This window comes from Pan troglodytes, chromosome 8, assembly GCF_028858775.2.
Source record: "Pan troglodytes isolate AG18354 chromosome 8, NHGRI_mPanTro3-v2.0_pri, whole genome shotgun sequence".
NCBI lineage: Eukaryota > Metazoa > Chordata > Mammalia > Primates > Hominidae > Pan > Pan troglodytes.
The window spans coordinates 108,416,726-108,438,559 of record NC_072406.2 but is presented as its reverse complement, the minus strand read 5'-3'; the positions used below and the strand labels follow the sequence as shown (position 1 = coordinate 108,438,559).

Below are 21,834 nucleotides of genomic sequence, written 5' to 3'. Positions count from 1 at the left end.
AATGGTGAGAAAATAAATTTCTGTTGTTTAAGCCACCCCATTTCTTTATTTTGTTATCGCAGCCCAAGCTGACTAATACAACCAGCCAGAATAAGTAATAAGATTAACTGAAAAACCATTTTCAATAAATATATGTAAAATCACTTACTTTGAAGGATTGATATCGTTCATCATTTAACACAGCTTTAACTTCAGAACTTTCTCCATCTTCAATAATCTCCTAATGGACAGTTGAAAAATATTTTAAATTAGTGATGTTGGACAATTACTGTCTAAGACTCTCAAATTCATGGACCTAGTAGTTTGGTTTCTCATGAAATGTGCATGCATCACATGCAGGGGTATTTCCCTAATTGATCTGGAGAAAACAAGACATTTCCCTACGATCTTGAAAATGCTAGCTCATCATATATCCAAGGACCCCTTTACGATCCTTAGGAACAAAGATACAAATGGTTAGGATCCAGATCTACAGAATCCCAAACCAAAATATTCACTGAAAAATGTATGTCCAAATATTGGTGATAATTTTCTCTTCAATGAATATGACCTTACTGAAATAAGAAGACTTTTCCATTGACAAGGTTAATTTTGGACCCACCAAAAAGCCAATCTACATTCAAGCCCTTGTGATGTCTAGCTCAGAGCCCCCTTCCTCTGAGTAGAGTTGGGATAATTGTCCTTGAATAATATACCTTGCACTTGACTATACAGAAACTTACTACCAGATGACCAACTTGCTTTGCTGGGGAATCCCTAAACACCATTCAGTAAATAAGCACAACCTCTGGCGCTCTCCCTGGAGAGGTGTAGATCCACTTCCACTTCATGTCAAACACACCACTGCTCTAAGGTGGCACCCCCAGGTGGAACTGAGGGAAATCAGACCATTTCCCTGCTGTCAAGATTTAGGCCACTTGAGTCTTTCACTGTGATTAATAACAATATGGGAGAGTTCTGTTTCTACTAGCTGGTTCCATGTAGCTCCAGCTGTGATAATATTAGATAATATAAGATCATAAATAACATGTCTCTATCTATTTATATATTAGAGTAGGTAGCTAGTCGGGCATGAGCAGGGCAGGAGAGGGCTCCCCCCTCCAAACCAGGAATGTCAGGCGACCATCAGGTGATGGTCCAGGAGTTATCACACGGTCTCTCTAAAATGATAATTGGTTGCAGCCAGTGCTAGAGAGAGGCAATTCCGTGATGGTCTGGCAGTTGTCACCCTATAAAATGATTAGTCACAACTGGCGCCAGGGAGAGGCAATTTCCCAATAGATAAAAACACTTGAAATTGGTAATCAGCAGCTTCCATTAAAATCTCAGGAATTGGGCGAGTGGGCATGAGCATGCACATTAAGAGACAAAATGGCAGAGTATGACTTTCCGGAGCATTCCACCGGAAAAGGGAAGAATGCCTCAGGTGAGCATGCATACAACTCCAGTAGACACACTGCGCATGCTCCCCTCCCAAGCACAAGGAGGGCACTGTGCATGCGGGTGGCTCACCCTAAGGGAAGAATCATGGGAAAAGTGACGCAGGACCCCAGAAGAATGCCAACGTATACCCCAAGTCAAAAGGTCAAACGCTGCACTTGTCCTCCAAGTTGCCCACTTGGGTCTCTTCCAAGTGTACTTTCCTTTCTTTCCTCCTCTAAAGCTTTTTAATAAACTTCCACTCCTGCTCTGAAACTTGCCTCAGTCTCTTTTTCTGCCTTATGCCCCCCAGTCGAATTCTTTCCTCTGTGGAAGCAATAATTGGGGTTGCTGCAGACCCGAACGGATTCACTATCAGTAACTCTGACACCTGCCACAACTAACGTATTTTGGTGCCATGTGACTAGGATATTCACAACCCCTAACATATATATATATATGTGTATGTGTATGTGTGTATGTGTATAAAAATAAACACAGAGAGAGAGAGAGAGAGAGACAGAGGAGAGAGAGAGGAATATGTATAAAGGAAAATTTGTGATGTACACCACATCTACATAGTTGACAGGAAAATCTGTTAGCTACATCTCTCTCTCCCCCGTTCCCACCTACCTATTGGGAAGTGGGACAAATCCCATTTCACCCTTACCTCTATGATACCCTTCACCTTGGACCCCAGGCAGGGAATTCCTTCTGTGTCCTTCATACTGATGATTGTGAATGGCAGAGATTTCAATACAGAAGCTGCTCTCATAAATGTCACACAGGAGTCTTCATTTTCTCTAAACTCACAATTTTCAGCCAGTATATCAAAGGCATCCTGAAGGATAAAACCAGATAAGCAAGAGATTTGCTTCCAAGCCCCTGAGCCAGTGGTCACTCACAAACGCCTCTTGCTCTCCTTTAAATATTGGAATACCACTTGCGTGTTTCCTTCTAGGTCAGGATGGGGTCTCCCATACCCTTGTATTCCTCTCTGGTGTCATGGAGTAGAGTTGAATTGAAAAGACAGGTACCAGAGTGCATTATACGGAAATTTGGAGTACACTGCTATTAAACATTCACAGATGATTTAACTAAAAAATGCTTTGGTGCTCACAGCATCTTGCTAGTCATGACTCAGCATAATCCCTCCTTCTGTACTATCTTCCCACTAGCCTGTGGCTAGAATTCTGCCTTGATCACTGAGCATCCCCATAAAACACAGCACTTAACACAGGCTTGTTGAATGAATGAGTGTAGTCGTAGTTCACACAGACCCAGAGTCAGGATTATTTAAGGTAGGGCATGTTTGTATTTCTAGCAGGGGAGAAAGCAGCTGTAGCTGTGTGATCTCATGCTCAGCATATCCAGTAGCTACAATTTCCTGGTCTTTCCAACACAGACATGGAGCTGGAAGTCTAGAAATGAGAAGCTCTGTATTGATCTACTACTACATGTTTCATCCAGCTAACCACTGACTCTAGGCTAGCAGACAAGCAGTTGTGGGTTTTAGGGCCATTCAAAACACAATTACCAATCTGAGGGCTGAGTGGAGCTTTAGATATGATCCATCCAATTTCTTTTTGAATAGATGAGGAGACAGGCTCAGAGAGAGAAATTGACTTGCCCAAACTAGTGAATATCAGAAAGGCTGGAATCTAGGTTTGCTCAATTTTTTGGTTTCCCAGCAAAAGCTGTTGATGTATTGTTACCATTTCTATGTAATTTGCTCTTACTATGTTTTGGACTAATTCCAGTATTTGTTTTTTCAGAATATTTGCTTTTGACAAGTGTTGCGCCCATTAATGACAACTCTCTGTAAATAGTAATCCGCTGTCTCTAAAGAATATACCCTAAATGTATTTGTCCATTTCCAGGAAGGAAGGAGACCCAGTCTCGATAGAAAGAAGAAGGATAGAAGGATCAGAGATCACGCTAGGGCTGCAGGTAGGTGGGAGGAAAACTTTCCCAGGTTTTCAGAAAAATTTATAATTTAATTTGCGGTCCACAGAAAGAAGCTGCAAGCCCTTCGTTTGCCCTGGGTGTTGATGTAAAGTCCCGTTACCGTGAATATCTGGTTACAGTTGTTTAAAGTGGTTCTTCTCTGACATGCATACTGGGAGATCTTTTGTACAGCAATTGGTGGAGTCTTCGGGGGTCCTGGGTTGGTGCTATCTGAATAGTCTCTTCTCACCTAAACAAATGCATAAGCATCCATTTTCAATAAAAATTAATAGTAATAACAGATATGTACAGAAAAAATTTGGAAGTAGTTGTCTGTAGTTGGAGGATAAAATTATAGGAGACTCAAAATTTATGTTATATACATCTCTAATATTTGAACTTGCTATTATCAACATGTATTATTTTTGAAATCAGAAAAAAAATGAAAAGACCTATCAATTAAATATCATCTTTGTTTTCTATGAACTTCTGTAGTTATGGTCCAAGCCCTCTTCCCAAAGATTCTAGCACAATTGCTCAAATATTTGAAATTGAGAGCTTAACTTTTTGTTTTGTTTGTTTTGTTTTGTTTTCTGAATGATCACAGTGAGAGAAAAAAAGGAATCTCCTGCTTTTCTGGCTGCTAGAATATCAAGGCTTAAATATTTTGAAATATTTGTGTATAAATGTGTTCGGGAAAATAGCGACCGCTCGTTAGATGCCTACTATACTCAACACATTGTGTTCAGCGCTTTACATGTATGTTGTTCTAATCTTCATGACCATTTTGTGAGGCTGGCATTATTGTTATGTCATATTATAAAGGAAGAGACTGAAGCTCAGTAAAGCTAAGTGACTTGCCCAAGGTCACACAGGAAGTAAGCAGAGAATTTAGGGTTTACCCCAGCTCCGTTGATCCTAAGCATATGTTCTTAACCATCAAGCAAAGAACAGTGAAAATCACACCCATGACACTTACAACAAGCTGGTGTTTTCCTGTCATTTCCACCGGTTTCCCTGCTCCTATGCATTCTATCAGCCAGGAGACATCGAGGAGCTCTGGTTGTGAGCTGACTTGTATTTTCTGTACTTGAAGCCACTCCAGAACATCCGAACCCGAGTTGTTCTCTGCTACAATGTGGGTAACAGAATCACTGCAAAATGCAAGACAGAGTTACCAGCTGAAACATCTTTCAAAATCAGAAGCTCTCCTCTTTCCTCAAGGTTTCTGAGCATTCCATCTGATGGAGAAAGACACATGCTAGACCTAACCATAGGTGTGGAGAATTTAGGCCTCCATGCAAGGGAATTATCTCTACATTAATTAGTATGGCAACAGTGGTCTGGGTTACATGTCAGATGCACAAAAAATAAAGACAACATTAGCAGGACTGAGGTATTGATGGAAAACCAAGGTCCAGAAAAGATGGAAGATAAAACTGCTCTTAAAGTAGCACCTAGCATTCCACATGAGGTTTTGGCATGCTGCTCCATTTTTACTAGTGGAGGACTTTAATAATCCAATGGCCTTCAAACTTGTTTGACAGTGACCCACAGTTAGAAATACGTTTTATATTATGATCCAAAGTAGACATAGAAATAGGTACAGATGTAGCTATGCTTACATGGATTAAGCAACTGTCTTAATCCATTTAGGCTGCTATAACAAAATACCTTAGACTGAGTAATTTATAAACAACAGAAACTTATTGCTCACAGTTCTGGAGGCTGGAAAGTCCATGATCAAGGGGTCGGCAGATATGGTGTCCAGTGAAGGCCCATTCTTCATAGATGGCACCCACTGTGTGTCCTCACATAGCAGAAGGGGAAGGCAGCTCTCTCGGGCCTCTTTTTTAAGGACATTAATTTCTCATTCACTAGGTGGAGCCCTCATAACCTACTCACCTCCCAAAGGCCCCACCTTCTAATATCATCGCTTTGGGGATTAGGTTTCAATTCATGAATTTTGGGGTGACACAAATATTCAGACCATAGAAACACCCCATTAAATGATCTCACAGTTTATTATTAATAATAAATTAATTATTTATAACCAGCCTTCAAGAAATTTTGATTTACGTGTTTTCGAAGCATGGACAGGGATCTTTTTCTTAACAGGTACTAAGCACTTACCATGTTTAAGGCATTGGCCATGTGCTTTACCTACATCATCTCATTTAGCTCCTCAATAAGTGTTACATCATTCACACTTCAAAAATGAGGAAACTGAGGAACAGAGAGGTCAAGTGACATTCTAAAAGTCACACAGCTGGTAAATGATACTCATCTTTCTTTTATTGCTTTTTCTGGGCCAGATATGTTATTTCTAGTTTTTAATGTCTTCACATTCAGCATTATATTATTGGACCCAGTGATTTTTAAGATCCTTTCAGTTCAAATAGTCTATAAATCTGAGCAATAGCATGAGCACACAGCATACCCAAGCATCGAAGAGAAAACATAGCAATATTTTCTCTTTCTCCTCCTATTTTGTTTCCTTGATTTCCTCTTTCTCCATCTTCTTTTTTTGATAGAATCTGATTCATGAGGTATTTTTAAATTTGCTATTATATGCACAACCCTAGATTCCTTGTGATAGTAGTGGCGGTGATGGTAGTAGGAGGAGGTTGGGTACCAAAGAAGAAAAAGGAAGTTACTAGACACTAGTATGTTACACGAAACAGATGGCTTATGGTGTGAATTATGACAAGACATGAGGCATGAAGATCTGCCATGTTCAGAGAAGGAAAAAAACATGATGTAAGCTGGGAGAGGCAGCTGGTTGGTGGCAGAGCTGGGACTGTGTCTAGTCCTGAATGACACACCTAAAAGGCAGAACTTAGGGTTCTCCTGGAAGAAAAGGGTCAGGGGCCAGAAGGACAGGGAAGAGAATGGCCTGGGTTGGAGTGGAGAGTTTATATTGGGAAGTAATTGTAGATGTGGCTGAATTCGTAGGGACAACTACATTCTAGAAGGTCTTAGAAGCCTGTTGAGGAGGTTTGATCTTATTTTCTGGGGTTGTGGAGCCAGTGAAGGCTTTTGTGAGCAGAACATTGATAGCACTACAGTGTTATTTTAAAAGACGAGTCTGGTACATACAGTGATTTGGAGGGGAGCGTAATGGGGTAGGGAGGGTTGGGGAACTACTTAGGAAGATGAAATGATTGTGTAAGTGTGAGATGATTTTAACCCAGTCTGGCACAGAAAAGCAGAGGAGAAATATGGTGGACATCTGCATCAGCTCACCTATGAAAGATGAATTCAGGGAGGGAGTCAAATATTACTCCAGCATATTAATCACAGTAAAGTAATGGCACTTTTGGTAGAAATCAGATTTAGGAGGTTGCGTCTCTTTGGGGGAAGGGGTGGAGTGGTGGAACTGAAGTTTATTTCAGGCATGCTGCATTTGAAGGACAGCAGGAGATCCAAATTAAAATATCTGGTTGACAGTTGGGATCTGAGGTTGGTGCTCAGAGAGAGGTGTGGGCTGGGGTCGGAGCTGAGACCATCTGGATGGCAGGATGTGCCCAAACAGAAATAAGTCATGGCAAAGCAACATTCTACAAGAATTAAAGGAAGATGGATAACCACTTCCCTATTGTAGATCCATATTATTTCAAAATTTATTTATAATAAAATTCCTGAAGGATTCTTTGGATCAAGGATTAATAGGAAGTGTTATTCCATCTATATTTTCCATCTGTATTTCTGCCTTTTGGAGGGAAAAATTATTATTATATTATTATACTTATGATACATTATTATTTATTATAATATTATTACAATAAATAGAGTTTTACCTAACCCTGAGAGGGAGAAGGGTATGTTAAAGAGGAACCCTGGGACCCCTAACCACCTACACTCTTACCACTCCCCCTACTGCCTCTTCTCCTGGGATTCTCTGAGACAGTGTGAGAATGTCTGCGCTCACATTGTTGGGTGAGAACCATATGCATTTCTTAATTAATACAAACAAATTTGTGGATGACAGGCTGTACGTCATATGAAGGAAGGCTCTGATTTAAACTCCCACTTCCGGCTCATTAAGCAACTAGCAAACAAAACAAAATAGCAATAATAATCTTAAGCACACACAAAAACCGAAAAGTCAAACAAAACCTCTTAAGCCAATGCTACTCAGAGCTCAGTATTGGTTGCCACTAGTTCCCAACAAGGTAAGTTCAGAAATTGTAAGTCAGCATTTAGAAACTTTAATTGTAATTTGACATCACCAAAATAGTTTTATTGTGGCTTAAAAAAAAAAAAAAAAGAAGCATTGGTCTTCAACACATTTTTTGAAAACTGGTCCTTTGCCACAAATAATTTAAGAAATTTTGTTGAGAGAATCTCTGTTGTGGCCCAGATTGTATTTCCCATCGTCTCGTGTTGCCTGAGTTCGGCTGATCCTCTGCATGTGGCCAGCTAGATCTGGGCTGTGATGTGCTTCCTCGTGTCGGGGTTGCCATCAGCCCCTCACAGGCAATTCACAGTCTCTGTGTGTTGTTCACTTTCAGCTCCGAGCCCTTACCGAGCAGTATTACTAAGGAGACCCATGGCCTCTAGTGTGCTCTGCTGATACTTTCTTATCACTATCTTGTGGCAGCTGTTTGTCTATTTGCTGGTACAGTGGTTTTCTCTCTGCTCTGAACACTCCAATACTGGAAATGTTAACAATATTAGAATATTACTATATGCTAGACACTCTGGTAGGCACACTTTATACATCACTTCATTTAATTATCAATAATGCCATGAGATAGATATGATCATCCCCATCTAAAAATGGGAAGAGAGGCCAGGCGCGGTGGCTCATGCCTGTAATCCCAGCACTTTGGGAGGCTGAGGGGGGCAGATCATGAGGTCAGGAGATCAAGACCATCCTGGCTAACATGGTGAAACCCTGTCTCTACTAAAAATACAAAAAATTAGCTGGGCGTGGTGGAACGCGCCTGTAGTCCCAGCTACTCGGGAGGCTGAGGCAGAAGAATCACTTGAACCTGGGAGGCGGAGGTTGCAGTGAGTTGAGATTGTGCCACTACACTCCAGCCTGGGCGACAGAGCGAAACTCCATCTCAAAAAAAAAAAAAAAAAAAAAAAAAAAGGGAAGAGATAGCCTTGGAGATGTTAAAAATTTCACCCAGCGAATAATTAGTAGGTGGAGCAGGGATTTGATCCTATGGCTGTTCTCATCAAAGTCTATGTGCTTGGCCATCCATGACTTTGTGTTCTTTGGAAAAGGAGGGAGCTGCTCACTTCCTCTTGTTGCAGAGGGAGTAACATCTGGATGGGTATCATAATAATAAGAAAACCGATTTCCTCCCAAGGGCAGAAATACAGATGGAATAGCACCTCCTATATAACAGCAGTAAACGTATTGCCTTGCTGCTGCCACATAGAATTTGTGTTTTGCTATTTTATGTACAATATTATATGGACTAAACTAGACTACAGGACATGTAGAACTGCCCCAGAAAACTTGAAAGAACAGTTGCCATAGCCACACATCAAGACGGAGCAGCCACAGGGAGGCTGTCAGGCTCTCTGGGCTCTGGGTTTTCCCTAAACCTCTGAGGGAGATGGACGTGTCAAGGGGGAGCTCTGGACTCATCGTCCAAATTCTGGCCTGTCACCATCCACTCCTACCCTGCTGCTCCATCGCCACCATCTCTCCACCTAGGATTCCTCTGGACACAGCCCTGCCTCTGATGGGGACATTAGAATGCTGGGGAGTACAGATGGGAGGGGGCTCAAGGCACTATTAAGTAATGAACAATAAATACTGGCATATAAAGGGAATCAGACTAGAAAGAAATACTTGTGACTATTAGCAAAGATAATGATAATGACATACACACGTGCAGATATTCTTACTTAATCCTCACAACAGCCTAGCACAGTAGGCAATATAATCACAGAGGAGAAAACCAAGCCTGGGGGAGCTTACATGAAGCCGAGGTTCAAACACAGGTGTGCCTGACTCAAGCAACTATTAGCAAAGATAATGATAATGACATACACGCATGTGCAGATATTCTTAGTTAATCCTCACAACAGCCTAGCACAGTAGGCAATATAATCACAGAGGAGAAAACCAAGCCTGGGGGAGCTTACACGAAGCCAAGGTTCAAACCCAGGTGTGCCTGACTCAAGCAACCTCTTAGCGTTCTGCTAGACTGTGGTTAGATGCCTGAGGGGGGCTTTGTTTGTGTGTTTGAAATGTTTTTCTTTATTTTCTCATTTTCTGTAATGAACTATCTATGGTCACCTTTCTACTTGGGGGAAAATATACATGAATGTCATTTTCAAGGGCAAATGAATCTGTGATTGAGGCTGAAGTTGTTTCTGCCTTGCCCACAGAGACCTTGGCTTCCTTCTTATAATAAAAGGTGACAGAAACCCTCTGGTAGCCAACCTCAACCTCAGAGATCCCAAGGTTCTGCTGAGATGGCTATTTCTAAAATATCAGTGAATTCAATCTTCTCCTAATTTCTTGGCCACGACCGATTGTTAGTGCTTTGGACTAAGTTTGGGAGGTCTTGAACAAATTATAGCAATTCTGAGAGAACTGGCATTGGTCCCTCAGTCTCCTACAGGGAAGAAGATTCAGGGTCTCCTCCTTCAACTAGTGCTTGACTATCAGGTGCCCAGCTTGGTCCTTGGTGTCCCTGAGAGCAGGGACAGTGGCATGGTCTCTGGGTTATGCCTGGAGCCCAGCACATGGCCAGATTTATAGTAATGGTAAAAAGATGATGGTAGACTGGATAGATGAATGAATGAATGAATGAATGAATAGCTCTAAAGGAATGTCTCTCAAATTCTAGTGTCTACCAGAGACATCCAGGAAGCTAGGTTAAAATTCAGATTACTGGGTCCCATTATGAGACTTCAGAATCCCTGGGGAATTGCACCTGAGGCCCAGGAATATGCATTTTGACAATCTCCATTGGTGATTCTGATATAGTCAGTCTGTTTTCGTTATCTACTGTTGCATAACCAGTGATCCCAAAATGTAATGACTTAAAAAGGCAACTATTTTATTATATCTCACAATTTCGTGGGTCAAGACTTCAGGCAGGCTTGACTGGGTGATCTCTCTGCCCTGTATTGTTCTGCTGAGGTGCTGATGTTCCCTGTGGTTCTACATTCTGCCACCTTGGTGAGGATGGCTGGAAAGCTGGGCGCAGTGCAACTAGGGACTGGGGACCCAAGCAACTTTATGTGGTCTAAGAGGAGGCGCCAATGTCTTACATGAGGCTCTGGGGTCCCAGAGATTGTGTTTCAGGGAAAGTCACACAGTCTCACTTCCACTGTACCTTACTGGTTGAATCAGTCACCAGCACTCTCAGATGCAAAGGATGGGGAAATTGCCCCTCCCTCTCCACAGGAGGACCTATGTTTTAAAACCACCCCACAGCCCAAGAACTCCACTTTGAGAAACACCACTGTAGAGAAAGATCTTTTCTATTGAACTGCCCCAGCCTAGATTTGACTCCCACTCGAGCCTTTGGCCTCAATGTGTTTTCCAACATGGTACTTGTTTCTCTGCAGGTACGTGACATAATTTTAGGAGGTACACAACTGAACATTTAAAAGGCTTATGTGTTTATTTATATCTGTATTTTAAATTATGCATCTCAGATCATAGGTTTTATGGATATTATTCCTTAGAACAAGGCTAATTTTATTTTAAATGAGTCAGTTTAGGGACAATTAAAAGAAACACACTGGCCAGGTGTGGTGGCTTATGCCTATAATCCCAGCACTCTGGGAGGCCCAGGTGGGCGAATCACTTGAGGTCAAGAGTTCAAGACCAGCCTGGCTAACATGGTGAAACCCCATCTCTACTAAAAATACAAAAATTAGCTGGGTGTGGTGGCACGTGCCTGTAATCCCAGCCACTCGGGAGGCTGAGGCACGAGAATCGCTTGAATCCAGGAGGTGGAGATTGTAGTGAGCTGAGATCGCGCCACTGCACTCCAGCCTGGGTGATAGAGCAAGGCCCTGTCTCCCCCCAAACAAATAAACAAACAAAATAAACAGATTACGTATATATTATAATAACAGATGGGGTAAAAGATATTACAAGAATCGTGACTGTGGCACTCAGATGTCTGAAAAGCCCTGGGTTATGGAATTAACTCACAGACTTCAGTTCTGCATTGTTTTCCTCAGGCAACAATTTCCCTGTTCTTCCTGTCTTTCTTTTCCTAGTTGATCCTGCCTCTCATGAAGTATAATTAGAAAAACCCTCCACGAGGAAAGTGGCAGCTATTTTTATTTGCCTGGGTATAGACTCCTTCCCACCCTCTGTCTGACTTTCTGGATCCTCATGGATGGTCACCTGCTGTCTTCTTCCCAGGGAGAGGTCATTCCTGATTCTTCCCATCTGATATAGGACTTATTTTGTAAACAATGACTTAAATAGTCATTTACAGTTAAACTGACCTGTTTACAGTTTAAAAACCCTTCTACCAATTTCACTTAGCAACTGATCTGTTTCAGTATCCTTGGAACAGAAAGATCATGCAGTTTTGTATGGTTTTATCGCAAACTCTTACTAGCACCTAGCACCACTAAGGACAGGTTTCTGTCTCCAGCCCTGCTGTACTTATGACTGAGACGATCTTGCCTCAATTTTTTTTGGCCCACCTTAAATGGGATTAAGAAAATTTTTATTAATTTAAAGCCGCAAATTTTGAAATACAAAGTAATTTGGATCAGAGCAAGAAAAAAGTTTATATCTCATGCTCATGCTCTTGAATTTATAAAAATAAAATATTTATTATGTTGCTGATTACAAAAGTAATACTCATGCATTGCAGAAAAAAAATTCATTACAAAAATTACTCTTGGTAAACACAAGTTCCTTGGGCTGGTTTTATATTCACCAGATAAATCATTCTCTGAGCAAATATTTCTTGAGGCCTCCTATGTGAAAGAAAATTGTCTAAGTCTGTAGATGAGGTCTACACGTGGCTTGTGGAGTCAGAGAGGGGTAATTGGATGAGATTAAGAGCCTTTGCTCATCAAAAGGAAAAGCTGGGAGCCCACCCTAGGCAGTGACTCCCACCAGCATTCTAGGGAGGAAAGCTTCTCTCTGGGGGCTTTCAGGAGTCTAAGGTCTGGGAAGCAGAGAGGTAAAGGGAGAAGGCACTCAAGGTGGTAGGAAAAGAGCAAGAAAAACTGTAAAGAAAACCAGGGAATCTGTGTTTGGATTCTGGGCCTGGCCTGGAGAGTGGCCAGTTCAACTTTTATTTTCTAGAGCAGGAAACTGACCTCCTTCAACTGATGTTCTGTTTATTTTGCAAACAATGACTTTGAATATTTTGATTTCAGACACCATAAATTTGAGGTGTAGAATAGAACATTGCCAAAGATTAACAAAGCTGGACACTAGTTAAAGTGGGAAGGATGGTTATATTCAGTCATAATGATGGCAATAGGAAAGAGGCCCCAGTGTGAAGTGAACTCAGCTTTATGGGAACAAAAGGCATGAGACTTAAAAAACTGGGGTGTGCTGCTAGGGGAAGGGTGTGCCCCTGAGGGGTAGCAGGGGGGTTGGTCCCTGTGAGTAGGCCATCTGGGTTTGTTAATTGGAGCTTTCCTGGAGGAGAAGCAAACTTTTGTGGTGTAAATTAGAGGAAGGTCCTCTGAAGTTAGGCCCTCCCTCCCACAGAATCTGAAAGTCGGAGTTACCTCCTTGAAGGGTTGCTTTTTTCAGATCCTTGGAAGACAGTTCTGGATGGTTAGAAGATTTACATCTCAAAGGGACAGAGAAAGGATTTATCATTGCAACTTTCTAAAGTAACTGCTTTAAGAGAGGGTTTACGGGCCAGCTCCCTATTGCCTGCCTTTGGCTAGAATAAACAGGACATTCTCCTGGCAGTGATGAACTTTCTCAGGCAGGCATTTTAAAGGGGGCCATCCTAGGGACATGGCCTTAACTGCTAGAAGCCATGCTACAGTTTGGTCAAGGAGAGAGTCTTTACCAACATTCAGGTGGAAAAAAATAATGCATTTTACTACCATGAGATTGCCAGGGACTTTTGGAGGCGATGGTTTTGGGATAATGAGTGAGACAGAATCCACATGTCAAACATTATATAATGACTGAATGGAAAGGGCAAGCAGCCAGTTTAGGTAAAACTAGACCAAAATAATACTAGAAGACTAAAAGTAAAAAATGAGCAGGCAAATGCTAACTTTTTTTTTTTTTTTAAAGAAAACTTGTTCAAACTTGGAATATATGCTATGCTACTTTTTAAATTCCAGGTGACGACAAAGGTACAATTCCTGACTTTCCTGTCTGACTGTAAACTCCTTGTTTGCAGGACTCATGTCTTCCACTATTTTGTGTCTCCACAACCTGACAAATACTGCACAGAGTAGGTACTAACAAAGCCCTTTATTGGTGATGACATGATGCTGCATCTTGCTTTCACTGAAGACAATGCCTTCCAGTGGCATCCTTGTAGATAAACTATGGAAGTCTAGGAAGGATGACAGTATCCTCTGGTGGGTGTCAAGCTGCTTGAACAATGGAACTTGGCAAGTGTTAAACGGCTAGGTAGATGCAAAGGTGGAGAGCCAACCTTCCTGGTCGTGCACTTTCTTCCTCAGCATCAATGATTTGGGTCAAGACACAGAGAGTAAGCTTAACTAATTGTCAGGCCTCTGAGCCCAGGCCAGGCCATCATATCCCCTGTGACCTGCACGTATACATCCAGATGGCCTGAAGCAACTGAAGATACACAAAAGAAGTGAAAATAGCCTTAACTGATGACATTCCACCATTGTGATTTGTTTCTGCCTCACCCTAACGAATGTATTTTGTAATCTCCCCCACCCTTAAGAAGGTTCTTTGTAATTCTCCCCACCTTTAAGAATGTACTTTGTTGAGATCCGCCCCCTGCCCACAAAACATTGCTCCTAACTCCACCGCCTATCCCAAAACCTGTAAGAACTAATGATAATCCCACCACCCTTTGCTGACTCTCTTTTCAGACTCAGCTCGCTTGCACCCAGGTGAAATAAACAGCCTTGTTGCTCACACAATGCCTGTTTGGTGGTCTCGTCACATGGACTCGAGTGACACTAATGTGTTTATGGAGGAGGGTTGATAACAGAATGAAATTTTAAAATAGCTCCATGTATTGGAACTCAGGATGAAATAAGAAAGTGACAAGCAGTAGGTTCTGATCCTTCTCCAGCTTGACCCGGGTGGCAAATTGCTCTAAAATTTAGGAAGTTAGCCATGGAATAAAATTCAGTATTCTTTTCATAAATATGCAAAAATGCCTCAAGGGTTTTAATACTTTCCCTTATCTACGTTTTAAGACCAGCTTCCTATGGCACATTGAATGGCACGTATTTTGCAATATAGCATAAATGTTAGCAAAGCTCCACCCAATTATGTTGCATGCATGTTGCAGAATGAAATAGCTCCAGACAGTGCAACACTTTGAGGTACACCATTTCTAATTTGTGTGTTCAGGCCCAGGTAAAGCAGGAATCAGGTTTCTTCTCTAATTTAATCCTTCTGACAGCCAAAGAATGTGTTAGGAACAATGAAAACTGTTGACTATCAGCTGAAAAAACAGCTTTCTTTGTTATTTTTATTTTTAAAGTACATGCTTATTGTAGCCTGGGCACGATGGCTCACACCTGTAATCCTTTGGGAGGTGAAGGCAGGAGCTAGGAATCCGAGACCAGCCTGGGCAACATGGCGGAACCCCATCTCTACAAAAATTAGCCGGGCATGGTGGTCCGCATCTGTAGTCCCAGCTACTTGGGAGGCTGAGGTGAGAGGATCCGTTGAGTCTGGGAGACGGAGGTTGCAGTGAGCCGAGATGGCACCACTGCACTCCAGCCTGCGTGACAGAACAAGACCCTGTCTCAAAAAAAAAAAAAAAAAAATATATATATATATATATATATATGCACACACACACACATATGTATGCTTATATATATATATACACACACACACATACATATATATATATGCTTATTGTAAAAAATATATTGGAGGCCAGGCACGGTGCTCACGCTTGTAATCCCAGCATTTTGGGAGGCCAAGGCGGGCGGATCACGAGGTCAAGAGATCGAGACCACCCTGGCCAACATCGTGAAACCCCAACTCTATTACAAATAAAAAAGATTATCTGGGCGTGCTGACGCGTGCCTGTAGTCCCAGCTGTTCAGGAGGCTTAGGCAGGAGTATCGCTTGAACCTGGGAGGTGGAGGTTGCAGTGAGCCGAGATCGTGCCACTGCACTCCAGCCTGGGACAGAGCGAGACTCCGTCTCAAAAAAAAAAAAAAATTGGAAAACCCGGAAAATAAAAACAGCCATAATCTCTCCCTACTAACCCCCACTCCCAAAAAACCAGTTATAACATGTTGACGGGTTTCCTTCCTGTCTTTGTTCTATTTGTTGATATCATTTGACCTTGTTCATATTGTGGAGGGAGAGCCCGTTCCTTAGGGTTTTGCTGTAAAGGTCGATGGATCCAGCAATTCACAAGAAAATAATTACACTTTACATTTGTCTAACTGTTTTAATTTATCAAAGCACATTGACATGCATTATCTCATTTGGTGATCACATCAGATAGGCCATTTATCAGGATATTAAAATCAATCGGGAGAGAGGGGACCTTGTCCCATACCCCATGGCTGGGGAGGCTCAGAGCCAGGATTTGAGGTTTCTAAATTTCGTATCTAGAGATTTGTCCCCTACAATAATTTTTATTTTTCTATCCAATTAAAGTCTATATATCTATGCACAGAAATTCCGTTTGAGACCTAGGACTTCTACTTCCTGTGGTTTATTTTTGCGCCATAGAGCACATTTGTATTTAATGTGTCTTCTGAACTACCAGCCTGGGAACTTTGCCATCATCACATGCACAGCGGCAGTTTGCTCACCATGCACCAGTGAGCTTCCTCCGCCGCCTGAGCAGCTGGGCTTGGTCCCTGGCAGCAGGCATCTGGGGCATGTAGCTGCCTCTTCAGCTGTCCTGCCAACAGAAGAAACTTACCTCCCATCATCTCCCTGAGTGCCTGCCTCAGCCGCCTTGTATGTATTCATTGCTGTGTCTATAATAAATCAGCGGGTCCTTGCTGGAAGCTTGGACGTTTCAATGGAGAGCTTTCCAGTAAGTGGTGCTTCTGGTTCTTTCCTTCCTGCCTAACCCTTGTCAAATTTCTTTACCATGAAAAGCAGTTCCATATTTGCTAAGGCTTTTAATTTATTTTTCAAAAAATCTATTTTTGGCCAGACGTGGTGGCTCATGCCTGTAATCTCAGCACTTTGGGAGGCCAAGGCAGGCGGATTACAAAGTCAGGAGATAGAGACCATCCTGGTCAACATAGTGAAACCCCGTCTCTACTAAAAACACAAAAATTAGCTGATTGTGGTGGCGCGTGTCTGTAGTCCCAGCTACTTGGGAGGCTGAGGAAGGAGAATCACTTGCACCTGGGAGGCGGAGGTTGCAGTGAGCCGAGATTGTGCCACTGCACTCCACCCCGGGCAACAGAGCAAGACTCTGTCTCAAAAAAAAAAAAAAAAAATCTATTTTTTTGGCTTCTTTACCTATATAATCTTCCTGTCTTCTCCAACTCTAGCCTTCTATGTAAGTCTGTAATATCAGGCAGGCTTAACAGTTAGATGAAATCTAGGATTTTCTTGGAAAGGATGTTAGAAAATGAGATTCAGAGTGGCTGTAGGAGGTTACAAAGAGGCAGCAAGAGAGAAAAGGAGACCTTGCAAAGAGAAATCAGGTGGAAGAAAGGCCATAGGAAATTCAGGAATTTCTGAATGGGGCATTTTAGCAAAAAATGAATGAAAAGTCAATGTCATATGAATCACGGTGTTGCGAACATTCACATATCTGAAAATTGACTTTTGAAATATGTCTCCTCAACACTTGGAAGCTGACATTTCTTCTGCATGACATGCTTGTCAGTTTTATTTTCAAATATCAAAGACTATTTATACAATCAAAATGTCCTTTCACATAAAATTTTTATAGTTTTGCCTGAAAATTTGTGGTCAATTTATTTCTTGCACAGTCAAAGCGGTCAACTGCATAAATCATTACTCCTTCATTGCAAGCCCCTTAACAGTTTAATCCAGAACCATCACTTATGTCAAGGTTCTAATACCATTTGTTTCTGGATTTTGTTTGTTTTCTCTTCATCTATTTGAGATCAGTGAAGAGCTTACATAGAAGTTAGAAAAACAACAAGAATAATTGCTGTTCAAGGTGAGTGGATTAGTGAGTGAACCAATCTAGGTGGTCCAAATGCTTCTATCGCCTCCTTGCCTGGGCTCTGATTACATCTCACTCAGTGTGATGTCTGTCATCCCTGGACAGAGCTGTCTTAACAGTGAATACATCTTTACCTAGCATCTCTCTTTCTAAGAACCCCACTAGGACCACTCTTTGGAAAAATGTGGTCAAGGCCACATCTGGGTGCCTGTGGTAAGCTGGCTAGTCATCCTCGCCCACCACAGATGCTAGCTGTCTTAGCACGCCCAGATGTATAGGTAAGAACCAAGCAACCAAATCATCTTTCTGCATCAAAGTAGCCAAAACTTTTTTGTTGAACTCAGTGATACTTTGTTCAAATTGGTCAAGAATAGAATTGAGTGGTTCAGCATTAAATTTTCCAATTAGTGTTCTGCTTATCATCCCTAAATAACACATCTCATAGGAGTGAAAAGCAAAAAACAAAAAATTTATCTCATCTTTTGGTGTCAACTAGTTTCAATATAATTGTATTCAGTCCCCACTTATCTCGTTTTCCTTAACTAGTTGTTCTTTGATTTCAAATCTGCTGTTCTCCCAGTGGGAAGATCACCTCTTCCACATGTGGAAGAAAACACAGGTTCCTTGGGTTCCCAAGAAGCTGTTCACAAAGCCTCTGCTTATTTACAAAGCAAGATCGATGCTGTCCTACCTGAGCTCATTTTCAACCCTGAACCCTTTCCTGCGGGCCAGCTCCATGAGGAACGCTCTGCGGGTGGTTCCCATTTTCTTCTCCAAAATGAAGACGACCAAATCTTGAAATTTGATGTCTTGAGGAGAGGAGGCCATCAAGGCACCTGTCTGCCGGGGTCTCTTCTTCCGAGGGCTCAAGTGGGACGCTCGTGGTGGATCCATGGGAAGAGGCTGCTGCTGCCTCTGGCTGGCCCATCTGGTGGTGTCTCCAGAAGGGAGGGAGACTGCCACCCTCCTACACGAAGGGTTTTGATGTCATCTCACCAGCAGACTCTCAAGCCAGGCCAGGGCTTCACAGGTGCTGCCCTGGCAACAGCTTCCTGCCAAAGTGTGATGGGGAATTTTTATCTCTGTTCAGTTCATTTGTCCAATATGGAGATCATAATGAAGACAGTCAATTAACTTTTGTTTTCATACGCACAATCTCATTAGCTCCTCAGAGTAACCTCGTGAGGAAGGTAGGGAAGCATCATTGTTTGCATGTTATTTATTTCTAAATGTACTGAGGCCCTTCTGTGGTCTTTATTTATTGATCCCCTTTAAACCTCCCAACTCACTTGCATTCTCCTCCTTTTGTAGACAATCATTACACTGTACTGGATGTCTGTGATTTGCATGGGTGTTATATTCTGCTTGTGGTTGTTTTGACTTTACATAAATGGCATTGTTACATTTCTCATTTTGCCAATCACCTTTTTATTTCACTTGGAACTATGTTTTCCAGGTCCGTATTCTAATTGCTCTGTTGCTTCTAACTGCTCCATAGTATTTCATGGTGGGTATTACCACCTGTTCACTTACATAGGTACATTTTATAAACAAGAGAACCAAGGCTCAGTTATTCAAGATCACAGAATAAGGGGCCAAGCCATATCTTGAATTCAGTTCTTTGGATTCCAAATGCTGTATGCATATATTAGTTTTTTAAGTGGATTAAGGTTGTCCAGAGAGTAGTCTGTTATAAACCCTAAAATAGGTCTTCTTCAGTGGGATGGTATGACTTTTAGATGAGAATCACTGCCATAAGGAGACATTTTCATAACTTTATGTACAAAATTAAATTTGTCTTTCACTAATACACTCTATAGATCTCATTTCCTGAGCAGCTACTACACGGCCAAGGCAAGCACCTACCAGCCTTAGCTAACAGGATCCTCACAATACCACTGTCAGGTGGTCCTACCTTTCTCATTTGGCTAAACAATTTGCCCAAGGTCACAGAGCTACTGAATTTTCACAACTGAGAAATGATTGAGCTAGGATTTGGACTCAGATCTGTCTGATTTTAAAAGACTACTCTTAACCACCAAGGAGCCTTCCTCTGTATTGTCTTCTCCAATAACCAATCTGAGCTCTGCTCACCCTTTGTCCTTTTTTTTTTTTTTTTTTTTTTGGAGATGGAGTTTCGCTCTTATTGCCCAGGCTAGAGTGCAGTGACACAATCTCAGCTCACTGCAACCTCCACCTCCTGGGTTCAAGCAATCCTGCTACCTCAGCCTCCTGAATAGCTGGGATTACAGGCGCACGCCATCACGCCTGGCTAATTTTTGTATTTTTAGTAGAGATGGGGTTTCACCATGTTGGTCAAGCTGGTCTTGAACTCCTGACCTCAGGTGATCAGCCCACCTCGGCCTCTCAGAGTGCTGGGATTACAGGTGTGAGCCACCATGGCTGGCCGTCTGTGCCATATTATTTGAGACTTTTGCTATCTCCAAAACACGTGAGCACCTCACAACCGTATTAGGGGAAGAGTCATGTGACAGCTGCCTTAAGGCATGGGTAAAGCACTCTGTGCTGCTCAAGAAAGCAAAATCAGAAATCTTCAGGTGGAAATTGTAGAGTAATAGATTCCAGTTCTCCGCAAGTAAGACCTGTTTAGTAACTCAGCTGTCTAAAAATATACAGAGAGCAGCTTTATACAGTTGTGTGTTACAAGTCATGAAAAGTATTCAAACAGATGCTGGATAACTGTTTATTGAGCTGTAATAGAAGGGAATTCAGACACCTGGTAAGGGCCTATAATGCAGCCCTGAAATTCCCGGATGCTATGACTGTTTGCTAGAGATCAACTGGAAGATGAGAGTCTATTTTGACCCTCACTATTATGTGTTTGGTTACTGAAGAGCTGAATGCTTCATGTTAGAATGCAGTCTTAGCTACCAAATGGTGCTGCAGCAGGGAGTAAGTAAATGATTCTAGCAAGAGTCTGGGATTGTTGTGTTCGTTCCCAAGGTATAGCCACCTAATAGTAAAGGTGCACCACCTAAGCAGTAAAGGGAATGGGGAGGTAGTACTGAGATGTGGCTAACAGCTCAGGCTTCGTCAGGCTGCCCATAAAAATTCTGTCTCTATTGCTCTGAAGCTTCAAAGCAAGTTGCTTAACTTCTTTAAGCCTCAGCTTTACCCCATCTGTAAAATGAGGACTGAGATAGCCCACATAACCTGCTGGGCAGAGTGCTTGACACAAAGGTAGCACTTTCAATAAATGTCAGTTCGTAGTAATTTATGTTTTGTTTTTAGAGACATTCCAGTTCAATCTGAAATCGGATATATATGTTTTGTGAAACTACTAAATCATCAAAATATCATATTAACCAATGTCACATTTTAATTTGCTTTGAGTCACTGGTATTGAAAAGATTACCAACAAAAATTTCAAATGTACTGATGCCTGTCTGGTTATCAGGCTATCATCTCTCAGCTGCAAATCTACCTTTTTTCTGATGGATTCCATGAGGTTGAGGCTGGGACTGAGCAAATTCTCTTTCTCATTTGCCGGCTGACTTTATGTCAGGCTCTGCCAATGGTGATACCAGAGGGAGACCGAAAGTCTAGATAAGAGGAAAGAGGTGACCTTTTTTGTTTGCTTGCGCTACAAAGGTCAGGGTCTTCGCAGTAATGGTTCTCTACTCAGACAGCAGTGGTTGGTTCCAGTCTTTAGCTTTTTTCTTTTTCTTTTTTTCTTTTCTGCACAACCAGACCCAGTCTTACTGTACCATTCAGAGGTATCAATACCACTTAGGCAACCTCTCCTCAAAGGTCTGAGTCCCAGCTCTGCAGAGGTTTCCCTGTGAAATTCTATGGCACCAGGGACGACAGGCAGCACTTCCTTATTAAAGATCTGTGTTCCAGCTCCATGGGAGCCCTGCTCCAAACTTCCAGTTTTCAACAATCCCAGCTCCATCCCTTTGTTGCTCCAGCCCAGTGGTGTAGTGTGCTTCTTGCAGTTTCTTTCTCTGAGTTACCTCAATGTCCTCTTTTTGCTTTTTCAGCAATTAATGTCTGTTAAACCAATCCCCTGTGGTGAAGGGAGGTGTGAAATAAGGTCTGAGAGCACAGATGTCTCATTGCCTTCTCAGGAACTAAATTAAATCATGCTCATGAAGTGCCTTGAAAATAATAAAACACTATACAGAGTTCTCTTATGCTCTTTGGCATTGCTGCCAATAGCAGGAATTGATTT

The 21,834-nt window shown here is 42.0% G+C and overlaps 1 protein-coding gene and 1 long non-coding RNA gene across 4 annotated transcripts in view; one reads left to right on the top strand and one right to left on the bottom strand.

Annotated features, from left to right (window-relative positions):
• DNTT (DNA nucleotidylexotransferase) overlaps positions 1-18,679 on the bottom strand; it is a 34,366-nt gene extending 15,687 nt beyond the window's left edge. The window contains exons 1-5 of one of the 2 annotated variants that reach the window (XM_009459032.5): positions 18,331-18,679; positions 4,346-4,520; positions 3,488-3,616; positions 2,090-2,260; positions 149-220 (exon numbers count right to left, since the gene is read on the bottom strand). In XM_009459032.5, coding sequence (XP_009457307.1) covers positions 149-220; positions 2,090-2,260; positions 3,488-3,616; positions 4,346-4,520; positions 18,331-18,533 — 750 coding nt within the window. In that variant the 5' untranslated portion in view covers positions 18,534-18,679. The remainder of the gene's footprint in view (positions 1-148; positions 221-2,089; positions 2,261-3,487; positions 3,617-4,345; positions 4,521-18,330) is intronic. The other variant, XM_521569.7, reaches the window with a different exon arrangement.
• Positions 2,311-21,834, top strand: part of LOC104008267 (uncharacterized) — a 35,761-nt gene continuing 16,237 nt past the window's right edge. The window contains exon 1 of one of the 2 annotated variants that reach the window (XR_682788.5): positions 2,311-3,369. This is a non-coding gene — a long non-coding RNA (uncharacterized LOC104008267). Of the gene's footprint in view, positions 3,370-15,334; positions 16,524-21,834 lie in introns of those variants that run through there. The other variant, XR_010146657.1, reaches the window with a different exon arrangement.